This window comes from Scophthalmus maximus, chromosome 1 (genome assembly GCF_022379125.1).
Source record: "Scophthalmus maximus strain ysfricsl-2021 chromosome 1, ASM2237912v1, whole genome shotgun sequence".
NCBI lineage: Eukaryota > Metazoa > Chordata > Actinopteri > Pleuronectiformes > Scophthalmidae > Scophthalmus > Scophthalmus maximus.
The window spans coordinates 10801939-10817587 of record NC_061515.1 but is presented as its reverse complement, the minus strand read 5'-3'; the positions used below and the strand labels follow the sequence as shown (position 1 = coordinate 10817587).

The 15649-nt window shown below is 40.2% G+C and overlaps 4 protein-coding genes across 8 annotated transcripts; all 4 read left to right on the top strand.

Annotated features, from left to right (window-relative positions):
- Nucleotides 1-113: 113 nt before the first annotated feature.
- On the top strand, nt 114-2656 carry LOC118315438 (speriolin-like protein). Of its 3 annotated transcripts, XM_035642913.2 has the most exons (5): nt 116-443; nt 1546-1764; nt 1868-1986; nt 2219-2280; nt 2381-2494. In XM_035642913.2, the coding sequence occupies exons 1-5, from the start codon at nt 284-286 to the stop codon at nt 2436-2438; spliced, it is 618 nt and encodes a 205-aa protein (XP_035498806.1). In that variant the 5' UTR covers nt 116-283; the 3' UTR covers nt 2439-2494. The 3 variants fall into 3 exon arrangements, with proteins under 3 accessions (XP_035498720.1, XP_035498806.1, XP_035498642.1); XM_035642827.2 differs by having other exon boundaries at nt 114-443; nt 1558-1764; nt 2219-2656; XM_035642749.2 differs by having other exon boundaries at nt 118-443; nt 2219-2656.
- Nucleotides 2657-3532: 876 nt separating this feature from the next.
- smpd5 (sphingomyelin phosphodiesterase 5) lies at nt 3533-7680 on the top strand. 3 transcript variants are annotated; one of them, XM_035642303.2, is made up of 9 exons: nt 3533-3734; nt 4635-4759; nt 4849-6075; nt 6189-6264; nt 6371-6511; nt 6593-6682; nt 6779-6842; nt 6959-7118; nt 7286-7680. In XM_035642303.2, exons 3-9 carry the CDS (start codon nt 4954-4956, stop codon nt 7391-7393), a joined length of 1761 nt encoding a protein of 586 aa, XP_035498196.1. In that variant the 5' UTR covers nt 3533-3734; nt 4635-4759; nt 4849-4953; the 3' UTR covers nt 7394-7680. The 3 variants fall into 3 exon arrangements, with proteins under 3 accessions (XP_035498196.1, XP_035498111.1, XP_047189659.1); XM_035642218.2 differs by lacking the exon at nt 4635-4759; XM_047333703.1 differs by lacking the exon at nt 3533-3734 and having other exon boundaries at nt 3743-4759.
- Nucleotides 7681-8390: 710 nt separating this feature from the next.
- On the top strand, nt 8391-10231 carry malsu1 (mitochondrial assembly of ribosomal large subunit 1). The gene is made up of 4 exons (XM_035643036.2): nt 8391-8774; nt 9334-9509; nt 9598-9679; nt 9785-10231. Exons 1-4 carry the CDS (start codon nt 8456-8458, stop codon nt 9937-9939), a joined length of 732 nt encoding a protein of 243 aa, XP_035498929.1. The 5' UTR covers nt 8391-8455; the 3' UTR covers nt 9940-10231.
- A 4009-nt stretch (nt 10232-14240) lies between these two features.
- LOC118304271 (peptide YY-like) lies at nt 14241-15600 on the top strand. Its single transcript, XM_035629648.2, has 4 exons — nt 14241-14264; nt 14482-14664; nt 14765-14854; nt 15252-15600. Exons 2-4 carry the CDS (start codon nt 14501-14503, stop codon nt 15274-15276), a joined length of 279 nt encoding a protein of 92 aa, XP_035485541.1. The 5' UTR covers nt 14241-14264; nt 14482-14500; the 3' UTR covers nt 15277-15600.
- The last annotated feature ends 49 nt before the right edge of the window (nt 15601-15649 follow it).

Sequence of the window (15649 nt, the reverse complement as noted above, 5' to 3'; positions counted from 1 at the left end):
GTTTTGTCCCAGTCAGGATCCTGTAGAACAATGACTCTGGATTTCCAGTGAGCTGATTGGTCAGTAGTTGGACTGTGACTGACTTTGATCCCTTTTTTTCTTTTTGATCAAGAAACCAATTCCTACAGGATTCTGATCTCTGTGTTTTGTATGGAGGGAAATAATATTGTCAGAATCATGTCCCAGCAGAGAATTCTGCTTTTGATTTGAAATAATATGATTCTGTCAGTATCAAGGAAGTTTTGAGTGCTTGTGGCTCAGCTCTTAAACTGAGGGCCCCAAAATGGACCTTGAGCAAACCTTTAACACCTTGCTGTCAGCAAATGAACAACTCGGGCAGGAAAATGAGCACTTGAAGTCGATGCTTAGTGTATATAAGGAAAACAATGAACTGAGAGCCAGAATGCAGAGCTTCAACGATAATACTTTGGAGGCGTCAACAGGTATTGTAGGTGTTTTTCTTTGCCAGTAGATGGCAGCTAGGGTGCAGTTCAGAGATGTCAATACAGAGCCAAGTGGAGAAAAAATAAGATTAAGTTACAACAGGAACTATAATTAAGTTCAAAATATAATTGTGAGTTTAATGAATGAAGGATTTCTCGTCACCTTTTATAAGAAATATTTGCATGTATTTTTTCGGTCAGGAGATTTCCCTAATAATGTGACATGAAGAAATACTAAGCATGGATGTATGTATGGGGGCATTTCATGTTCACAAACACATAAACATAGTTAATCCAACTTAATTAATAGCATAAAAAAAAAGTTGACGGGAAAACAACAGACCAAAGTAGTTTCCTAACAACACAACTCAGCCTAAATCTATTTCAGTTTGTCTTTAAATTGACGCAATTTGCATGTTTCTGAGAATATTACCATATACAGGGAGGAGGGATTACAATCACAGTAAACATCAATATTGCCCAAAAAAGTAACACAATTTTTTTGCCGTATATTACAACCTACATATATAATCCAAATTTTCTTCCCACCTTGTTATGTATCTTTCTACACACCAGTAATAACAATAATAATCCATACAGAGCACTTTTCGAAACCAAAATTGCAAAGTGCTGCACACAATTCAACATATCAACACCAATAAACTTTAAAATCAAGTCTCGTCAAAAGCAGCAAAAGACAAGAACTAGATCCGAATAAAAACAATCATGCCATAAAATAAATAAAGACACAAGTCAGGTAAAATGTTTAAAAAAGTGATGAAGTAAAATTTGAACAGGTTCTATGGCAAATTGATGCTTAACGATTTATAAGCTGCTTCTGAGCTTTATTTTGTCGGGCAGGTCCCTCCAGCGCTTTCAGGGGCCTCATTGTAAACACTCAAAATATATCTGCTTGATCTCAAACTATGTATAGACTTGTAATGGTATTACAAGTTCAGAAATTCAATGAGTACAGTGATTTCTTAAAAGTAATCAATAAGATCTTTAAATTTGATTCTAAACGTGCCACTGTGAAGAGGTGCTTGTCATAATAGATACACAGAACAGGACAAGAATAATGAATCTGGATTTCTTGTTTGAGTTTGTTCACCAGCAGGAAGAAAACTCTCCAGACTGTGGCAAACCACCTTTGATGAGAGACAGTTCCAAAAAGACCTGCAACAAACCAAATTCAAAAATGAGCGCCGAACCTCATCCCCTGCAGACTTCAGGTCCTTCATACAAAGCTCTGTTCACACAGACACAAGTGAGAAGGCAGAGTCTCGAAGCTGCCAGGCTGATGTTCCTCTTGAGGTCAGAGGTGAGTGATACATTACATGGGGAAATAATAGAGCAGTGATGGTAGTGTCATCAAAAAGAAAGATTTGTTAAGCTGTCTGTTTTTTTTTAAATTGCTGTTGCAGACAGACTCCTAGGAGAGATTGCTTTCCAACTGGACAGGAGGATTCTCTCTCATGTCTTTCAGGGTCATAAGAGGCTTTATGGTTTCACACTGCTCAATATACCAGACAAAATCATAGAGGTAACAAATCTCTCATTGATATCTGAAGTTTTTAATCAAAGACTTTTATTTTCATAAAAGTTGAGGAGGATTTTTATTTTATTTTTGACAGAACAGTCTATATGGAAGACAACAAATTTCCCCCAAGCTTCAACCATAACTTGTCTCATTATCATTTTATTTTTGAAAAACAATACTGACCATCACATTCCACGCTTGAGAAAACTCTCAAGCTTATCTTCCTCTCTTGTAGGTTAGCACACATCCACTGACAGGGAAAGTGGATGAAGGCTATCGGCTTCACCTTACTCAGAGGTACGCTGGCCTCATGGAGCAGTTGAATCAGCTCGGGTACAAAAAAACACTTCACCCTCTGTTTACTGAATTTATAATCAACACTTTTGGGATACTGAAGGAGAGGCCTGGACAAAACAGCATTCAGGCCATGGACTACAATAATCCAGACATTCTGAGGAAGCTGATAAAGATCGGAGCACCGAAAAAACTTCAGGAGGCCCTCCTGATTGTGCTCACCTGCCTCTGTGACATGGCCGAGAAAGATAAAAAGCCTCTTCTTATCCGATAGAGATGAGCGTATTCGGATTAACAAAATTAGACCTTTTAAAAAAGCAAATTAACATTTATAAATGAAATGGCAATGTTATTATTAATAAAATTATTAATTTTGTGATTTTCTTTTGTGTGTGTGTGTGTGTGTGGGTGTGTGTGTGTGTGTGTGTTGAGACCACAAATATATTCACTGTCAGTGTTTCTCAAACAGTTTTATATACAAATAAAAAGGGTAATAAGACATATAAACAACTGATATTCAATATTATTTTGGTGGCAGAATGATTTCTTAATCTGTGAAAAAAATAATCAACCACACTGATGTCTGCTTAGCATAAACGATGCACTGTATGCCCCACTACGATGATCATGAGATACATCATCATGAATGAGTTTCTCGAGGGCCTAGCCTGGTAAACCAGATTTAACTGCCATTTTGTTTCAGTCCATTCTGAACAAGATATGTGGAAATCTAGAACAAGACTTATTAAATAACAGCTTTTTTGTTGTTGTTGAAACAAACTGGCAGGAAGTTTGTTCAAGAATAATACTTTAGGTGACACATGCTGGACTATATTGCTGCACAATGCACTTCGCATTCTTATCATGCAGGGCCTTTTTTCATCATTTATGGCCTATAAGTTAACAATTCACTGGGCTATTCGGAATACATGGAGAAGAAAACATTAAAAAAAAACAGCCCAAAACAATTGCTTGCAACCATGACAATGTGATAAAAAATAGTCCAGGAAGAAATGGGATATAAAACATGCTTTGTAGTGTTGTGGCTCAGTCTTTATCTATTTTCTCTTCTTTTTTTGAATATGGTAAAATGTTTCCAGAAGTCCTGTTGATGTAGCTGGGACACTTCAGTGGTGAACAGTAACTATTACTCCTAGTACTCAACAGGAGTAGAGCTCACCGGGCGGTATCAGGTCACCTCAGGTGAGGTCACGTGACGGACGGGCCCGGCACCATGACAACGCCATCAGGGGTGTGGCTTAATAACGCCACCGCGATGAGCGGCTGAGAGCAGTGGGCTTATGTCACCACCAACTGTCTACAAAGCTGGGAAAAAAAAACAACTGGATTTAAAAATTCCACAGGAGGCAATATAATGAACGTCATGAAATGAATAAATTAGCAGGCGTCTCGCTGCACGTGCTCATCGGACGGACTGTCCCCGTTTCCGTACCAAGGTAAGAGCATTAACGGCTGCTGCGTTGGCGGAGTGTTGTTAGCTAGCTGCGCGAGAGGAAGGATACAGGTGACAGCTGTCGGTGTGTGATACCTCACATGTATTGCCGTATTGAGTGGGAGGATTCAGGAGCAACGTGCGTTGACGACGCAGTGACTCGGTGGCTGCTACACACACAAACTGACGTTCATTCGGGGTTTGACAGTCTTTGTCGTTGGTGGGAGTGAAACTGCTAGCCTAGCATACCTGCTCTCCAGTGCCATTCCGGAGACTCTCGTCAAGCTACCTGTACGAGTGTCGACTGGACGGACTCACTGACCGTGGACACGGAGACCCCTCTCCCATCCACGGATACAAGATTACTCGATGGTCGCGTTTATGGTTTGATGAATGGGTTCTGGATAATTGTGTGTGTGTGGGGGGGGGGGGGACTCCTTTCATTGATGTCATCGTACCACACGGTGTGATAGTTCACCGATCAGCCACAACATTCAAACCACCGACAGGCGAAGTGAATGACAACGGCTGACTCGTTAAAAAGACAGTGTTCTACCTCGAGCCCCTTGCATTTCATCTGGGTGTTCTTTTGACACAAACCACTGCACCTAAATATTGTTGCAGACCAGACACCAAGTAGAACCACCCCATGGCACTCCCTGCTGGCAGCAGCCGCCTCACCCAGCAGGACAATTTGCACCGCCACACTGCAAAAACTGTTTAGAAAGGAGCAGCTGGAAGAACACGACACAGAGCCCAAGGCTTTGACTTATCAAAATGTAAAAACACATAAAGGTGTGGTGTCTGGCTTTTCCTTGCCTTATTTTGCCAGTGGCTGGTGACACAGTGCAGATGGCGGCAGCAGGATTATACACAGTTCACACCCTGTTTTTCTCTTTAAAAGTGATTGCAGTGAGTGCAGTAAGCCATTTCGGATCTCCCCACCGCCTGTCAGTGCAGTTGTCAGTTGCCTCATGTTTTCCCCAACTTGCATGTACAGGCATGAAGTCCGTGGCACATAAGAGCAAGGTATTCCTGAGGACCCTCCCTGTAAATGTTTATTCGGGTTGCAGGAACAGAGCCGTGCCGTAACATTTTGATTTCTCTCTCCTGTCTAGTGTCCAGTGAAGCCCAAGAAGGAGAATCTTTCCACCGGAATGAGGCGAGAACGGTTTTTCCCCATGTTGGTCATCCTAATTGCTGTTTAGAGCAGGGTCAGAGGCATGGCCCTGCAGGTGTCCCCTTTTCCTAATGGCTGTGTTGCAGGCCTCCATGATGTTGGATGGGTATTCATCCTGCCTTGTTTCTGGTTTCTTGATCGCCTCATTGCTGTGTGCAAGTCCACCACCTTGGAGCGAACGCAGAGACTGGAGCAAGAATGCTACCTCCAACCCCTCAAAGTCTTTTTTGGTTCCATTATTTTCTTCATTCTGTTCCTCGCAACAGCCCCCTTGGCCCTCCTGGGCTTTCTGTTCTGGGCTCCTCTTCAGGCCTGCCGCAGACCCTTTTACTACCACAGAAAAACACCATCTTCACCCGAGATGGAGACACACAGGGGCTTTGAGCTGGTAGGAAAGGCATCATTTGGCTTTGCCACAGCCAACCTGTGTCTTTTACCAGATAGCCTGGCTCGCTTTAACAACCTCGGGCACACCCAGCACAGGGCGGCCACCATTGGCCAGCGCATTGTGCAGGGTGTGTGTCGACCCCATATTCGCATCTTTGTTGATTCCCCAAGCAGCTGTGGTACCCTCAGCCCCTCCGGCAGCATACTCCCCACTGTTACCTCATCTACATATGGGGCTACAGATAGACAGGCCCTGCCCACTGTGAATCACCATTCAGACTCCGATGAAGGACATGTTTCAATTCCAAAGTCCAATAGTTATGTGGTCCAAGTGCCCTGTGATGACACAGAGGAGCCCCCGTCTGAGTCACCTTCTCCCCTCCTCAATTCCAACCAGAATTCCAACCTGCAGGGCCGAACAGGTCACCGGCGTGCTCCACGAGCTTTGCTCTCCCAGGGTCTCCGCCAGCAGGAAGATGTACCTTGGGAGGTGTCGTCATTGTTTCCAGCCAATGTGGATATACTATGTCTCGAGGAAGTGTTCGATAAGAGGGCTGCGCAGAAACTTACCCAAGCACTAAGACCCATGTTTGGACACATATTGTATGACATTGGTGTGTACGCCTGCCAGCCGCCCTGCAGATGTTCCTCTTTTAAGTTCTTCAACAGTGGACTGTTCCTCGCCAGCCGATTCCCAGTGCTTGAGGCCCAGTACCACTGTTTTTCCAACAGTCGTGGGGAAGATGCACTGGCTGCTAAGGGCCTCCTTTCTGCTAAGGTACCTCTTTCAGCTACTTTTTGTTGTGTAGAAATTATATTAATTAGTCTTTATTTTGTTATAGTGTGAAGATGGTGAAAATAAGATGTGGTGATGGTTTTAATATTTTTTAGGTGCTTATCGGTCAGAATAAGAAACAGAAGGAAGTGGTTGGCTATTTTAACTGCACACACCTTCATGCACCAGAGGGTAAGTCACATTTTCTAATTTGGTCAGCTCAGGTTAACAGGATTTTTTGGTGCTTTTTCTGAAGAGGAAACGGGATAATGATACCTTTTCTTTGATCTCTTTTCAGGTGAAGGGGAAATTCGCTGTGAGCAGTTAAACATGGTCACCAAGTGGATTGGCGATTTTCAAGCTGCCAACAGACTACCTGATGAGGAGGTTGTTTTTGATGTGCTCTGTGGTGATTTCAACTTCGACAACTGCTCACCTGGTGTGTCTTTGACTCTGACAATATTTTCCTCAAAGCATCTTCACCAAATTTGTATTTATGGATGTTTAATCGTTTGTCTAGATGACACCCTGGAACAGAATCATTGTCTGTTTGAGGAATACAGAGATCCTTGCAGGGCAGGGCCTGGAAAAGAGAAGCCCTGGGTCATTGGTTTGTAGCATCTCAACCCACTAAGCAACAGTAAATACTGCATACCTACATTATATGTTGATATTCATATGATATTATGATGATTTTCTTCCAAAGGTACTCTTCTCGAGCAGCCCACTTTGTATGGAGATGATGTGAATACACCAGAGAGTCTACAAAGGTAGGTCAGGTTCACAGTCTTCAGCTCGTCCCCTCTAATGTGATGTGAACAGGGCTTGTAGCTCAGTTTTCTTCTCTAAACCATGAAGATCTTCTCCTCTCTCTGTTTCTGTGTAGGACTTTGGAAAGAGAAGAGCTGAGGAAGCAGTACATCTCCCCCCCTGTTCCTGCAGAGGGCAGTCCATTAGTTTATCCTGAGACTGACCAGCCGTGGATTGGACGTCGGATCGACTATATCCTGTACCGCGAAAGCTCCATTTCAAAACACTGCCGAACAGTACGTGTCCTATGTGTTTTTACTCTCTCTTCTGCTCAGTCCTCTCTTTTTTCTTAATTTTGTGTCTCCTTGAATTTAAAGTTAAGAAAGGTTCTTAAAACATAAGTCATCTCATGAAAAATAATGAAGCATAATGAAAACCACACATTCTCTCTATCTCCATCTAGGAAATTGAAGAGGTGACCTTTATTACCCAGCTGGCTGGCCTTACAGACCATATTCCTGTGGGCTTGAGACTGAATGTAACAATGGACTCTGACTGTGCTGATGAATGAGGACTTACATAAGCACACGTTCAAACAGAAGGGAACAAAAATGTACATTGCTCTGTTCTAATCAAGCACAATAATGTTTTGTTTACGTACTCGAATTTGAGATTCAATGACATTATGGTATATCTCAGGTGAAATTAATATGGGTTTATTGAAATTTTATAACTTATACAATTTTATGCATTGAGGCTCGTTCAGGCCCAGGGGTATCGATTTTGTAAAACAATATATTTTAAAGATTTTTCATTCATTAATTTTCCTACAGAAATAAATGCAAAGCATGAATCTAACATGGTGTAACTGGCTCATAATTGGTCATCTCAAGGCACTTTTCATGGTATTTCGAGACCATACAATACGACAGAGAGAAACCTGACAGTTCCCACAATGAGCACCCAGTTTGGCGACAGTGGAGAGATCTGTGTCAATCTGATACAGTTACACAGCAGAAGTAATCAACATTTTGGTTACTATCGCATCAGAGCAAAATTGCAAAGAAGTCTGATTCTTGGATGGATTATTTACAAGACAGAGTGCACAAGCATAGCTAGATGATTTGAGTTCTTAACTAATTAAATGTTCTGCTACTTTATAGTTGCACTTCACTGCAATTCCAAAACAACTATTATATTTGTGACTCCAAACAATTTATTTGGCAACTTAACAAGGTGCTTTGGGAAAAGCAACATTAATGCATGATGCATTATTTTTTACTTTGTCCATAAGTATTAGCATCAACATATACTTAATGTACTTTTAATGCCATTTTACTTCAGAGAAGAGTAAGAGTCTTCCATCATGCATATGTCATTTCATATTTACTATTGAGGCTTAGTTTCACAGATGTACTGCAGTATCACAGGCTCAAGGCAAAGTGCCTAACAAGACTACTGCCTTTACTGAGTTCTGAGGTCAATGAGCTCTGTGGTCACTAGGGGATGCTCTTCATTCATTTCCGGCAAGGCCCAGGCACCAACGAAGAAGAAGGCGTATGAACCAATGGAAAGCCAAGGGCGGCGGTGACTTCCTGTTTACAGCTTTAGCCCTTGACGGACTGTGGTAGCGATGTTAAAATCATGTGTGCTCAGCGGCTGTAAGAAACTGGGCTCGTTGGTGCTCAGAAGGAGCGTTCTACCGGAACAAGCGGGTGTTTTCAGAAGCGTCTGTTCGATCCCCAGAGGAGCGAGTCACGGCCCCTGTTCGCTTCGACGTCTCGCACCGAGTTCAGCCGCATGTCAGCAGCGGCCCCATGTCTTCACCGCCTGCCACCTAGAAACAAGATGCTATTCGGAGGTGAACAGAGAAAACAGTCATTCAGAGAAGGACACCGGCGTTTCCTCAGAGGAATCACACGAGAGGGACGGTGACGGAGCGCCGAGTCAACGTGAGTAGGTGTTTAGTTGTAGAGCTGAAATCGTGAGTCGATGAATCGGTTCAATCTTACACAGTCTGCAATTGTTTATATTAATTTGATTGATCTCTTCCTTAAGTCATTTCAAAGGGAAAAAAATAAAGACTGAATGCTTCTACAAGTTTAACTAATGATGTTCAAAAGTCAATCGATTTATTGATTAATCATTGAAGTTCATCTTGTATTTTTATTCAAGTATTTTTTTTATGTCAATTTTTTTGATTTCGTCTCTTAAAATGTGAGATTTCGCTGCTTTTCTAAACAAAAAATGTATCAAGTCCAAAACTCAGGAAGATAATGGCCATTGAGAACTTGTTAGTTGCAGCCTTAGTTACGTTTAATGAATGTGGTAACTCAGTCAACCTGCATTGATGCAACATACATTCAACTATTTTATGTGAATGCATTTCTTAACAGTAAGTGGTGAAAAAGGGAAAAAAAATTAAAATATCAACCGTTGTATCCAGATGCTGCTCAACCACATTTGCTGCTGGAATATTTTCTGACTAAAGGTTCCAACCGTTTTCTCCAGGGCCTGTAGATGCCTTCACTATTGATGTGCTGGTGTCTCTGCTGCGTCAGGAAAATGCAGTGGATATGTGTGTGATCAAAGTTCCCGACCAGATCAAATACACCGAGTACTTCATCGTCGCCAGTGGAATATCACCGAGGCATCTCCGCGCAATGGCACTCTATGCTATCAAAGTGGTAACGTTCTTTTTTCTCTCTGTTAAGACGTTACTATGTGCAACTTGTTTGGTTTTAAAACTTACACAAATTATATTTTTTCCTCCAGTACAAGTTTCTGAAGAAAGATGGAGATCGAAATGTGAAGATAGAAGGGAAACATTCAGAGGACTGGATGTGTATTGACTTTGGTATATAAAACTCAGAGTTCCAATCTATCCATGTCCAATTTAGACTGTTTATGTAAACTGGTGTTTGTCACGATAGTAACTGATGTCCATTTGTCTTCGCCTCAGGTAATATCGTTGTTCACTTGATGCTGCCAGAGATCAGAGACGTGTATGAACTGGAGAAACTCTGGACTCTCCGCAACTATGATGAACAGCTGAGGAACATCCCTCCTGACAAGCTGCCAGAAGACTTCATATATGATGTTGACATCACAAAGTGACAAATCATTTAAGTTATTCTCAGACTATTTTGACACTTGAATTAACTTTGGACAATGCAACTCACATTTTGCACTCAGAATTTACATTTATTCATCTCTTATTCATCAGTTTCCCTGTATGAATTATTGCCCTATGAATTTGATTAGTTGTATACTATTTTTCATGTTATCTTACCTTTACAGGGCATCATCTGGTATTTGTAAATTATGTTTCATGTTTTTTTAGTCTGCAAGAGAAAAAAAATGGTCCAACATATTTTGATGGTTAAAAATAAATAATTTTTGTACCATATTAGATCTCTTAAAATTATTCTCGGAATATTTCCTTGTATTGTGAATTTTACTGAGCCACAGTTACTGGAAAGTATATATACTCTGATACGAATTTTAGGTATATAAAGGCATGTAAATATGTTAGTTATCAAATGGTTAACTGTCTCTCCAGGTGAAGGTGACATTAATAACAATACTGGTGATTGTAATTACTAAAAACCTTTTAAACATCTTTCAAGGGGAACATTTGCCAATCGTGTCTTTAAGATTAGTGGCTGCTTGGTCAGTGTAGTTATGCTGTTTGGAATAATGTCTTCCTCAGGTTGAGAGGGGTTGTTGTAAGACGCACAGGTTGGACTTTTACTGATCATACAGAGCCACGAAAAGAGATGTTGTCATCATGATGTGCATTCACTCTGCACTTAGATGGGCTAAAAGATTGGCCAGTAAATTAGCAACATAGAGAAATGGTTGGTCCGCACTTGTGTAAGTCAAAGAGCCTCTACAGTCTCCCACAGTGCACTATTTGAATGCCAGTCTATGCTACATTATTTATTTTCTGCCACTATATAACATTAAAATACACTGATTGAAAAGTGATTTCTTTATTAAGCTCAAAACCTGCAAATAATTATTTTTGTGGAGAATCAGAGCCTGAAACAAACAGAAGGATACTACATGAGTACATGATCACTCTCATGGACGCACACATGCCTCATAGCCTCATTGCCTCATTGCAAGTGACCATTCCGTTCCATTGGAGTCATGCTGGACCAGAACATTAACTAAATGTAAAAATGTAATGAAGCAGGAGATGCCTGCACAGAGCCAGACAGAACCTGGTGTTTGAATGTGTCTGTTGTTGATATGGTTATACTTTCGTGGTCTGAAAATCAAGAGTGTGACTCTTGCTAATGTTGAGACACACTGATGATCCGAGATATCAATAATAATCAATCAATCTTAGCAGCTTCACGTAACAGAAACAGCGCCCAGCAATACACTCATCAAAACACCCACTTAAAATGCAACAATATGGACTTGAAATTGTTGATCATACTTAAATATTTCAACTTTAACAAAGAGAGACTATCAAATAGCCAATTTGAATGCAAGTTTTTGCATAAGCTTTAGACTTTTTGAGTTAAACCGACTACTTTCTAGTGGATAAGCAAAATGGCGCTAGTGGGAAACTTGAAAAGCATGAAAGAAAAGGATCAGTCCTGCTACTGTGGCTAATGTTCCTATCAACAGCACACCCATTTCACCAACCCCTGTGCAGCCACTAATGGACATGCAGGAGTTAATATACTCCACGGTGGAGTAGATTAGTTAACATTTGGAAACAGCAGGAGCAGAGTATCTGTCTAATGTACACAAAGCAATATGAAATGATTCATTTGCTTCCACTTGTTTTCCATTAAGTTAATAAAAATGTATTTGTAGTTTAAAATCATTTGTTTGTGCACATGCAATCATAATAGTATCATTGTTTATGCGTGGCAATCTTATGTTGCAATCTCCAGAATGCAGATTGATGGGCAAAAATGGCCTATAACCCTCAACCAAGAGGGTTCAGTCCTCTGCCTACAAGCCCACCTGCCCTCGGTGCTGATTGTGTTCTAGTATTGCATTTGAAATATTGAAACGAGCAGAAGAAGTGAGTATTTAGGTTTTGTGATATCAGCCTGTGTCCTGCAGGTGGGGTTGTCACTTTGCGGCTGTCTTTGTTTTTCGCTTGGTGGTGGGTATTAATGACAGACATTATCAGACATGACACCTACAGGACTCAGTGATTTAACCACCTGGCCCTCTTTTTTTTTTTTAGAAAGGTACTGTGCAGGCTGGTGCAAAGTATTTAAATTAGGTATTTATTGATAATTCCCCAAACAGCACATCCATCAACTCAGAAGTAAAAGGTGATGAATGATTCTCTGTCAAGTAAAACACCGGTGACACACAAAAAACACTGTAAAGTATAATTGCATAGTTATTGTTTAGTTTCTTAGTTGCTTTTTTAAATTGTTTCAATCGAGAGTAAGCCCCTTATATTTGAAAAAGGAGACATATTTATTATTGGGCTTGTTGTTGTTGCTTCTAAATGCATGTTTCTGTTTATGATAATATTGCTCTGATATCACAGTAATGTTTGATGCAATTCATGTTTCACAATTTCAAACAACTGTGCTTTCATGCTGCTTGCACTCTGCGGTGTCAAACTTTAATAAATAGAATTTGAATCTGGAGGAGTGACTGCTGTGCAGACCACATCCTTAACTACATATTTGGTCTCTAGAAATTTTGAAGTATTCATCCTGACAGATTGGCAGCGAGCATCAACAGAATAGTTTAAATGTGACAGTGGGATTCGTGCTGTGCAACAAAGTCCTTTTAAAATGTAAGTGGAAATGTAAGTGGTGTACAACATATGGCTGAAAGTTTTTAGCACTCAAGTGCTTTTCCTGCAAAGACTGTGTGGTCACTCTGGAATAGAGACCTCACATGACTGCCGTAGGAAACAACAGCACCGATTTACTGTCAAATTTCAGTTCAGAGTGCTCCTCAAAGAAAATAGTTGTCATTAAAGTCATCTTACCATTTAGTGGGTGAAAGCTTTCTGTGCCCTCTAACAACTGCAATTGAAAGTTGAAGGGGCTTGTGTGATTTACTGCCCTTCCTTTGTATGGTTGCTTGGAGTTATGCTCACTGGTTTGGCCGAAAATGGTCTCGTTATTGTCTTTAGACCAATGTATGTCAATCAGTGGTGTGTGGAGTTGTAGGGCCATTGTTTACCCTGCATGTTGATCAGATACATTACACATTACTTTAAGAAAAAACAAAAACAATTGATTCACATCTTTTCTACTTCTGGCTCACAACTGCTAACCTGGTACAACCTTTAACTGAATCGATTAAGTGTAACACCAAGAAATTGCAGATATCAGTGATAACAAGGACTAACTAGCTGCCCTTTCTTTCATTTCTAAAAGTTGGATTATACATTTCAGATTTAATTTATTGTTAATACATAATTAAATTATTGGATGTTGTTGTTTCTTAATGCAGACCCCCACTGCATATCAGTTTAAACTGATATGTCATATTCCCATACATCCTCACATATTTCAACTTAATGCGAAAACAACTTACCCTCAAGTTGCGCATCATCAATTTTAATGAAATGTGACATGCTGTTTATGACTCTTGAGTGGATAGCCTAAATAAGTTTTCAACTTTCCACTTGAACAATTCTTTTTGTACTAAAGGGCAGAACATTGTGTGATCTAGTTCACTCTTTTCTTCTCTGAAATGTGGAAAAGGGAAAATTTAAGGAAAAAAAGAAATACTCTGTAAATGGACATGGACATGAATCAATTATTATTGATTCATGTCAACCTCCAGGAATCTCTTTCTGTCTGTCTGTCCTTTGATTTTCTTGAAAACTGCAAATCGACTTCAAGCTTGGCCGGTTTGTTTCTAGACGGCCCAGGAAGTGCAATGTTGACAGAGAAGTTTTTTTTGGATGAGCGGTTACAGAAACCCCCTCCCGAACTCTAACCCCCATGTCACATAATCACATTGATTATGGGATGACATACCAGTGACATCACAGAATGTTGCTTGGTGAGTTTGTAAATACAAAACATTTCCCCGAATGAGGATATTTTTTATTTGTAACAATGTCACTGATGGACAGGTACATTTTTGAATGGGCATAAAACATAGCTACTAGTATAATAAAACAACCAACAATAATTCCTGAATCTAATGCCATAAAGTAACAGAAGCCAAATGTTTTTAATGGCATTTAAATTAAATACACTTAATATGTTTTGGTCTTTTTTCACTTATGTATTTAACATCTCCATTTATTTCACTGCCTTATCATTTAAGGATGACTAGACTAATGAGGCTCTAGATATTTGTCGGAGGTACCCCAAAAGTGAATGAAATGACCCTCCCTCCCCACTCGACACACACTGTATAAAACTGGGGCAATGTTAGGAATCAGACAGAGGTACCTTGAACAGCGAGAAGTGCCACATCATAATGTAAGCCAAATTTCTCTGTTTTTCATTAACATTTTAACTTTTTGTCTGAAAGTTAGTGAGTATTTATTCATCTGCCCTCTTTTTTGGTTTATAAACTATGGGAGTGTCAGTCCAATATTGAGTTCCGATTACTGATTTTGGCATTGTGACATTGTTGGATGATTTTTTTTTTTTTTTTTACTATGCATTTTGACTATTCATTTTCCCTGTGATCCAGAATTCGCTCGGGCATTGTGATGTCGCTGAATATACTGGCTCTCTGCCTGCTGGCTTGTATTCACTCTGGCAGTAATGCATCTCCAGCCAAGCCCGCCAGTCCCCGGGAAGGGGCACCCCCCGAGGATCTTGCCAAATATTATTCTGCACTAAGGCACTACATCAACCTCATTACAAGACAAAGGTTAGTACCTGAATTTATAAGTTCAGGATATTACAGGCAAATTAAATGCAGGGATGTCCTGACATGCTGCTTGTCTTTTTAAATTTTTTGTTATGCATAGGTATGGGAAACGAAACACTCCAGATACTGTTTTCTCAGATGTGTTGGTGAAGGAGAGCACAGAGAGTATTCCAGGATATAACTATGTCAGGTAAATTATTTTTTACAATTACAGTCCTTGGCTGCTTTTTACATATTTTGTAAAGTTGTTTCCTACACTAATATCCATTGGATTTTTCCCCACAAAAATGTGGTTGTCTTTGTTAATTTTTTGCCATATAATGATAAAACATACAATTAGATACAGATATCCATACAATCCAGTATAGAGCTATTGTATTCTTGTGAAGCTCACAATGAAATTGAGTTAATGTTCACACTGTGACAAGGAATTGTAGATTGAAATTTATTTAACATTGCCGTTTTTGTTTGTATTGGATTATTGTATTAAGTGTGCCTCTACTAGTAGTATATGGACAAAAAACATCCTGCATTAGTTTTAGTTTTTGTCAAAAAAACACTTTTTGAATGACTTCCTCATGTTACAGATATGATGGGCTGCCACTGTGGTGATGCTGCTGGAGCTGTCTGCCACAAAGCTTCTGCCTGTCTGTTACAGACATGAAATGAACTTGTGTTGCATGGAATAAATATTGTATGATACAGTTAGCTTTGCCGTAAATGTTGCCAGTGTTACGCTTAAAACAAATTTGCATCAACAAGCACCATGTACCAGCTTGACTGTGTGTGGGTCTGTTGAGCTTGTGTCATTCACTGATAGACTAACAGTGCTCTCTCCTGGTGAACTGGCATCTGAAGATTTTGAGAATTTGTCAAGTAGGGGGGCAAATACCGTGAAATTCGTGTTTGCTGTTAATATTCCATCAGGGTGATGGGGTGGGTTAAAAATAAAAAAAATACAAATAGAGTGCATCGCTGTGTTGCG

Bases quoted from the DNA above. Each gene is read 5' to 3' on its own strand.
- malsu1 (XM_035643036.2), top strand. From the start codon at position 8,456: ATGTTAAAATCATGTGTGCTCAGCGGCTGTAAGAAACTGGGCTCGTTG. The intron at 8,775-9,333 runs GTGAGTAGGTGT...CGTTTTCTCCAG, and splicing joins TGACGGAGCGCCGAGTCAAC to GGCCTGTAGATGCCTTCACT. The intron at 9,680-9,784 runs GTATATAAAACT...TCTTCGCCTCAG, and splicing joins CTGGATGTGTATTGACTTTG to GTAATATCGTTGTTCACTTG.
- smpd5 (XM_035642218.2), top strand. From the start codon at position 4,954: ATGGCCCTGCAGGTGTCCCCTTTTCCTAATGGCTGTGTTGCAGGCCTC. The intron at 6,265-6,370 runs GTAAGTCACATT...ATCTCTTTTCAG, and splicing joins ACACCTTCATGCACCAGAGG to GTGAAGGGGAAATTCGCTGT. The intron at 7,119-7,285 runs GTACGTGTCCTA...ATCTCCATCTAG, and splicing joins TTTCAAAACACTGCCGAACA to GAAATTGAAGAGGTGACCTT.
- LOC118304271 (XM_035629648.2), top strand. From the start codon at position 14,501: ATGTCGCTGAATATACTGGCTCTCTGCCTGCTGGCTTGTATTCACTCT. The intron at 14,665-14,764 runs GTTAGTACCTGA...TGTTATGCATAG, and splicing joins AACCTCATTACAAGACAAAG to GTATGGGAAACGAAACACTC. The intron at 14,855-15,251 runs GTAAATTATTTT...CTCATGTTACAG, and splicing joins CCAGGATATAACTATGTCAG to ATATGATGGGCTGCCACTGT.
- LOC118315438 (XM_035642749.2), top strand. From the start codon at position 284: ATGGACCTTGAGCAAACCTTTAACACCTTGCTGTCAGCAAATGAACAA. The intron at 1,765-1,867 runs GTGAGTGATACA...TTGCTGTTGCAG, and splicing joins TGTTCCTCTTGAGGTCAGAG to ACAGACTCCTAGGAGAGATT. The intron at 1,987-2,218 runs GTAACAAATCTC...CCTCTCTTGTAG, and splicing joins TACCAGACAAAATCATAGAG to GTTAGCACACATCCACTGAC.